The 6,553-nt window shown below is 65.5% G+C and overlaps 2 protein-coding genes across 3 annotated transcripts in view; one reads left to right on the top strand and one right to left on the bottom strand.

Moving 5' to 3' along the window:
- The window catches only part of RECQL4 (RecQ like helicase 4), a 6,428-nt gene extending 2,989 nt beyond the window's left edge, over positions 1 to 3,439 (top strand). The window contains exons 9-20 of the mRNA XM_026449714.1: positions 293 to 402; positions 474 to 647; positions 729 to 908; positions 1,011 to 1,152; positions 1,242 to 1,504; positions 1,578 to 1,866; positions 1,940 to 2,069; positions 2,152 to 2,321; positions 2,394 to 2,574; positions 2,651 to 2,813; positions 2,935 to 3,043; positions 3,168 to 3,439. Coding sequence (XP_026305499.1) covers positions 293 to 402; positions 474 to 647; positions 729 to 908; positions 1,011 to 1,152; positions 1,242 to 1,504; positions 1,578 to 1,866; positions 1,940 to 2,069; positions 2,152 to 2,321; positions 2,394 to 2,574; positions 2,651 to 2,813; positions 2,935 to 3,043; positions 3,168 to 3,292 — 2,036 coding nt within the window. The 3' untranslated portion in view covers positions 3,293 to 3,439. The remainder of the gene's footprint in view (positions 1 to 292; positions 403 to 473; positions 648 to 728; positions 909 to 1,010; positions 1,153 to 1,241; positions 1,505 to 1,577; positions 1,867 to 1,939; positions 2,070 to 2,151; positions 2,322 to 2,393; positions 2,575 to 2,650; positions 2,814 to 2,934; positions 3,044 to 3,167) is intronic.
- Positions 3,407 to 5,774, bottom strand: MFSD3 (major facilitator superfamily domain containing 3). 2 transcript variants are annotated; one of them, XM_023188329.2, is made up of 5 exons: positions 4,691 to 5,626; positions 4,197 to 4,344; positions 3,983 to 4,107; positions 3,791 to 3,900; positions 3,416 to 3,707 (listed from the first exon to the last, which is right to left on the bottom strand). In XM_023188329.2, exons 1-5 carry the CDS (start codon positions 5,370 to 5,372, stop codon positions 3,534 to 3,536), a joined length of 1,239 nt encoding a protein of 412 aa, XP_023044097.1. In that variant the 5' UTR covers positions 5,373 to 5,626; the 3' UTR covers positions 3,416 to 3,533. The 2 variants fall into 2 exon arrangements, with proteins under 2 accessions (XP_023044096.2, XP_023044097.1); XM_023188328.2 differs by having other exon boundaries at positions 3,407 to 3,707; positions 3,791 to 4,107; positions 4,691 to 5,774.
- Between the last annotated feature and the right edge of the window lie 779 nt (positions 5,775 to 6,553).

Below are 6,553 nucleotides of genomic sequence, written 5' to 3'. Positions count from 1 at the left end.
ACTGCTGCTTCTCCCCTAACTGCCCCCTCCCATGGGAGCTTCAAGGTATCTGTGGCCTCGGTCCCAGTCCTGGCAGCAGGTCGAAGGCAGCCCAGCTCCACAGGCACCACGGCCACCCCTACAGGAGCTGTGCTGGGAAGGGAGCCCCCCCACTGAGTCTGTCTGCTCCGGGGCTCCTGGGCCAAGGCCCACAGGACCCAGGACCTGGTTCTCCTCTCCCCTGAGGGCCTAGGATGCACATGGCAGCAGCTCTGGGATGACCTGGGGAAGGGCCAGGGCTGGGCTGGCCTATGACGGCCGTTGCTCCTGCATTTGCAGGTGTCTGGCCTGCCACCGTGTCTCAAGGCAGCCTGCATACACTCGGGCATGACCAGGAAGCAACGGGAGTCTGTCCTGCAGAAGGTGGGGGCCTCATGGGCCTAGGGGTGAGGGAGGCAGTGCCTGGGCTGTGCCTCTGATCTTGCTGCCTTCAGGTTCGGGCAGCCCAGGTACACGTGCTGATGCTGACACCCGAGACACTGGTGGGGGCAGGAGGCCTCCCTCCAACCACGCAGCTGCCTCCAGTTGCTTTTGCCTGCATTGATGAGGTCCACTGCCTCTCCCAGTGGTCCCACAACTTCCGGCCCTGCTACCTGCGCGTCTGCAGGGTGAGCCATATGTGAACTGGGGTGGGTGGCTAGGGCCAGGATGGGCTGGATGGCCTCATGCCACCACCGCTTCTGGTGCAGGTGCTTCGGGAGCGCATGGGCGTGCACTGCTTCCTGGGTCTCACAGCCACAGCCACACGCCGCACTGCCGGTGACGTGGCACAGCACCTGGCTGTGGATGAAGAGCCTGGCCTCCATGGGCCAGCCCCAGTGCCCGCCAACCTGCACCTTTCCGTGTCCATGGACAGGGACACAGACCAGGTGGGTGTGCGAGCTCTGGGGACCGTGCAGGGCCCTGGCTCCCGACTGCCCACGCTAACGGCTCCTCACCCCCCACGGCCCACGCCGACCTCTCCTCGCCAGGCACTGTTGACACTGCTGCAAGGTGAACGTTTTCGAAACCTGGATTCCATTATCATTTACTGCAACCGGCGCGAAGACACAGAGCGGATCGCTGCGCTTCTCCGAACCTGCCTGCATGCAGCCCAGGGCCCAGGGCCTGGCGGTGAGGCACAGACAGGGCTGGTGTCCCCGTGGACCCACCTTGGGCACACATGGCCCCTCCCACTGACCATCTGCCTGTCTTCCCCAAAGGTCGTGCCCCCAAAACCATGGCCGAGGCCTACCACGCGGGCATGTGCGGCCGGGAACGGCAGCGGGTACAGCAGGCCTTCATGCAGGGCCAGTTGCGGGTAGTGGTGGCCACGGTGGCCTTCGGCATGGGGCTGGACCGGCCAGATGTACGGGCTGTGCTGCATCTGGGGCTGCCCCCAAGCTTCGAGAGCTACGTGCAGGCCGTGGGCCGGGCCGGGCGTGATGGGCAGCCTGCCCACTGCCACCTCTTCTTGCAGCCCCAGGTTGGCACCCCCCCAACTGCCAGTGCTCAAGCCCCCAGTGCCCCACCCCACCCTCATGATAGTTGTCCCGCAGGGCGAAGACCTGCGAGAGCTCCGCAGACATGTGCATGCCAACGGCATAGACTTCCTGGCCGTGAAGAGGCTGGTGCAGCGGGTGTTCCCAGCCTGCACCTGCACCAGGCCGTCCCCAGAGCAGGAAGGGGCCATGGGTGGAGAGAGACCTGTGCCCAAGTATCCCCCTCAAGAGGCTGAGCAGCTTGGTGTCCACCAGGCAGCCCCAGGACCCAGAAGGACCTGCGTGGGCCATGAGCGGGCACTCCCAGTACAGCTTACTGTGCAGGCTCTGGACATGCCGGAGGAGGGTGAGGAACCTGGGGTGAGCCACGGGTGTGGATGGGCTGTGCCCAGGTCCCCTGAGCCCTGCTCTGCCCACAGCCATCGAGACTTTGCTGTGCTACCTGGAGCTGCACCCATGCCACTGGCTGGAGCTGCTGGCGACCACCTATATCCACTGCCGTCTGAGCTGCCCTGGGGGCCCTGCCCAGCTCCAGGCCCTGGCCCACAGGTGAGCACGCCCTGCCCTGAGTTGGAGGCAAGGTTGGAGAATCAGGGCTGCTGGCCACATGTTTCCTTTTCTCTGGGCACAGGTGTCCCCCTTTGGCTGCGTGCTTGGCCCAGCAGCTGCCTGAGGACCCAGGGCAAGGCAGCAGCTCCGTGGAGTTTGACATGGTCAAGCTGGTGGACTCCATGGGCTGGGAGCTGGCCTCTGTGCGGCAGGCTCTCTGCCAGCTGCAGTGGGACCATGAACCCAGGACAGGTGCGCCCCGCCCCACCCCACCCCACCCAGCCCTGGATGCTGCCTGCCTGCATCTGACATGCTTTCCGGCAGGTGTGCGGCGCAGGACAGGGGTGCTGGTGGAGTTCACGGAGCTGGCCTTCCACCTTCGCAGCCCAGGAGACCTGACCGCTGAGGAGAAGGACCAGATCTGTGACTTCCTCTATGGCCGTGTGCGGGCCCGGGAGCGCCAGGCCCTGGCCCTTCTGCGCAGAACCTTTCAGGCCTTTCACAGGTTGGGAGGAGGCGGGAAGGGCCTGGGGCCATCCACCCTCCCGCAGTGATCAGCTCTGACGGGCTCCTCCCCACAGCGTCGCCTTCCCCAGCTGTGGGCCCTGCCTGGAGCAGCAGGATGAGGAGCGCAGCACCAGGCTCAAGGACCTGCTCGGCCGCTACTTTGAGGAAGTGGAAGAGGAAGCACAGTGCCCGGGAGGCATGGAGGACACACAGGGCCCTGAGCCAGGGCAGGCCAGAGTGAGTACAATAAGGCCAGGAAGCACGTCGGGGTTGCATGTTCCTTGGGCTCCTTGGGGCTTGCTGTGTGGATGCAGTGCCACAGTAGCTCAGAGGCAGCCTGATGTGCCTGTCCACACAGCTCCAGGATTGGGAGGACCAGGTCCGCTGCGACATCCGCCAGTTTCTGTCTCTGAGGCCAGAGGAGAAGTTCTCGGGCAGGGCTGTGGCCCGCATCTTCCACGGCATCGGTGAGGCCTGGGAGGCTCCACCCAACGCAGGCTGGAGCTGGGGCTGGGGCAGGTGAGGCCTGGGACGCTCCACCCCATGCAGGCTGGGGCTAGGGCTCATGGCTGTGTCTTTACTCCACCGTAGGAAGCCCCTGCTACCCAGCCCAGGTGTACGGGCAGGACCGGCGCTTCTGGAGAAAATACCTGAACCTGAGCTTCCACGCCCTGGTGCGCCTGGCCACAGAAGAGCTCCTGCGGGTGGCCCGCTGACTGCACTACGCTGGGGGATGTCGGGTAGAGCTGGGGTTGTCAGCGGCTAGGGCAGTGACTGAAGCCCTGGGCAAAACCTGTTACAGGGTGTGAGGATGAGGAGACTCCAAAATATAGAATATAAAGTGCTCACATTGTTTTTATGGGCCCTCCTGGCCAATGAGGCAGCCCCCAACCTGGGGACAAGCACATCACATACTCTAGGCACACGTGGCTTTACTGACCAGTCCAGCCACCCAGCTCAGAGAAAGGTGCTGGGTACCAGGCCCAGGTACAGAACGGGTAAGGCGGAGAGGACGAGCAGGAGGAAGAAGCAGGGATGTGGCCCCAGCCCGTCGGCCAGGCCTCCGGCCAGAGCGCCCAGCAGCAGCTTCCCCAGTAGCTCCAGAGTGGCCAGAAGGCTGTAGTGTGTGGCCTGAGGGGGTGGGGGTCAGGGTCAGAGTAAGGCCCACACAGCCCCAGCCCTGCAGTCCCTCTGTCCCTGCAATGTCTCCTCACCTGCAGGGCCCTGGGGGCCAGCTGGCTGCAACGCATCATCCCAGTGAAGGTGACTGTGGTGACCAGGCCTCCCAAGAAGTGCTGCAGACATAGGCTCAGCAAGGCTGACCCTGCGAGGGCAGAGGTCAGCGGTCAGCAGTGCCCCAGGCTCCTGGCCCCTCTTTTCCTCCCTCCTCAAGGCCAGCCCCTCACCTCTCAAGATTGTGCCAAGGCCCATGCTGGCCCCCAGGGTGTCCAGGTGGAAGACCAAGGCAGTCTGGCAGGCTAGGCCACCGAAGCGGAGCCGCAGCACTGACTTCAACAGGGGCAGCAGTTCCCTGGGGTGGGGGTGGGAAATTGGGCAGTATAGGGATTGGGGACAGCTTGGGTACAAGCGGGTGGGCAGGGCACACTGGGGAGGGCTCACCAGTGCTTGGCCAGCAAGGTCCCACCCAGGGAGGAGCCAGCGATGGAGCAGACCACAGCACCCACACCATTCCACAGTCCCAGCTCAGGGGCAGAAACACCATGGTCCAGCAGGAGAAGAGGAAACAGGCCGCTGGCACCCTGCTCACCTTGGGTTGCGGAGAGGGAGTATGAGCACAGGAGGTTCCATATCTGCTCCCACCTCCCTTCTCCCCACCTGGGGCCTCAGTCCTGCCCTGCTCTCCTCAGTGTTCCAGAGCTGCAGGTGCTGGGGGTTGAAATGGGGCAGCCCGAGAGAGCGCAGGGATGTGGTTAGAGCTGGGGGAGGACAAGACAGCAAGGTGCAGCTGCAGAGCCCCGGATGTCAGGGCCAAGTCCTGCAGGTCATACCCAACAAGAGAGTGGCCCTGTAATGGGTTGCCAGCGCTGGGGACACACCTGGAGCTGTCCCGGAAGCCACACTTCTGCTGTTGCCTGCCTCGAGGCCTCACTCACCCAGCTTGTAGGTGAGCACAAAGCCTGCCGTCCACAGGGTCCCCGGCACAGCCAGCACGTCCCGCAGAAGGTGCGCGGTGTGGGGACGTTGCTTGGACGGGGCCGGCTGTGGGAGCCGCCGCAGGGCTGGTGCAGCCCAGGCCAGGGCCGCGGCCAGCCAGTAGGTGGCAGCCAGGAGCAGAAAGAGTTGCGGCCACGAGAGAGTGGGCTGCAGCGCCAGCAGCGCGCCTCCGGCTAGCGCGGCCCCCAGCTTGTAGGCGACTACCTGCACGGTGTTGCCCGGCCCCAGCTCGGCCGGCTCCAGCAGCTGCACAGCCAGCGCGTCCAGGGCTACATCCTGCACAGCGGCACCCAGGTTCAGCAACAGCAGCAACCCCGCCACTGCGGCGGGCAGCCCGGCCTGGCCAGCTCCAGGAGGGGGCAGCCCGGCAAGCAGCCCACACACCAGGCCCAAGCCTGCCGTGCTGCGCGTCAGCCAGGCCCTCACCGAGCCCTGCGCGTCCACGAGCGGGGCCCACGCCAGCTTGAGCAGCCACGGAGTGTAGAGAACCTTGGCCAACCCCACGCGCGTCAGGGAGAGGCCGCCGGCGCGCAGCAGCACGGGCAGGAGGCCGGACTGGAGCCCGTAGGGCATGCCCTGCACCAGGTAGAGGCCGGCCAGCGGCAGCAACTTCCCACGCATGGCGGCTCCGGCCGACTGCGAGGCCGGGAGGTCGGGTTCCAGGTGGGGTCCCGCAAAGTGAGGTCCCCTCCGCGTTGGGTCAGAGGCCACACCCCAGCATGGTTTTGGTTCTGGGACCGGGCGGAGTCAGCGTCGTACAGGCTGGGGTCTGGACACGTGCGATCGGGCTTTAGGAGCATTAACACCCCAGAAGGACCGAAGTCGGGTCCAAACAGACGCGAGCGGTGCAGACACCAGCTCCCGGCATGCTCTGCGCGGCCTCAGAAAGGGGGCGGGGTCACTGCCTCCCGGGGCTCCCAGCATGCTCTGCGAGACCGCAGGTAAGGGGGCGGGGTCACTGCCTCCCGCGGCTCCCATCATGCTCTGCGCGGTCGCAGGTAAACGGGGCTTGGCCGCTGCCTCCCGGGGCCCTCACCGTCTGCCGAGCCGGACTCTCAGCAGTTTCTCGGCCGCCTAGAGCCACACACAGCGGAGCACGGGCCACACGGTGTCGCTGGAGCCCCGCGGCCACCGACTCCAGGGCCGGAAGGTCGCGCGAGCCACAGAGACCGGAGCGGGCCAGAGCGTCAGCTCGCTGGCGCCCCCGGTGACCAGTCCGGGCTAGTGCCCGCGGCCGCCACGTGCGTGCTCCCAGCGAAGTCCTGCGCTGGTGAGAGGCCCAGAAAGGGAAGCTACAGAGTAGGGCCGGCCTCGAATGTAAGGATCGGCCTGCGCCCACGGCCAGCCCTAGTCTCTCCCAGGAGTCTCGAATCCACGCCAGGCCTGCTTCCTTCCTGGTGTCTGACCTGCAGCCTGGTTGCTGCAGTGCCCGGCCCCCGCTTCTCCAGCCGCCCCCGTGAAGGCGTCGGTTTCTTAAGGGTTCCGCCGTCTACCGCCAGATACTTCCGGCGTCGGACCCCAACCTTGCTGTGTGTGTGGCTTCAGCCCCTCCCTAAGGCAGTGACAGAGCCATGGAAGTTAGGAGGGTAGTGTGAAAGGTCAGAACCCAGCTTAGCTCAGAAGGACACGGCCTGCCACTGCCCTTGATGCCCTTCAGTGTCCAGTAACAAGGCTAGGAGCGCCCTGCCTGATTCGAGCCTGCCCTGCCAAGGGAGGGGCCCACCTGCTGTGTCTCCTGTCCAGAGCTGTGCCCTCAGGGGCTCCTGAGGCCCAGATGAGGCTGTGATGTGTGGCCTGTGGTT

The sequence above is a fragment of the Piliocolobus tephrosceles genome, chromosome 7 (assembly GCF_002776525.5).
Source record: "Piliocolobus tephrosceles isolate RC106 chromosome 7, ASM277652v3, whole genome shotgun sequence".
Lineage (NCBI taxonomy): Eukaryota > Metazoa > Chordata > Mammalia > Primates > Cercopithecidae > Piliocolobus > Piliocolobus tephrosceles.
Note: the sequence above shows the minus strand (reverse complement) of the source record. Positions and strands in the feature narration are given on the sequence as shown.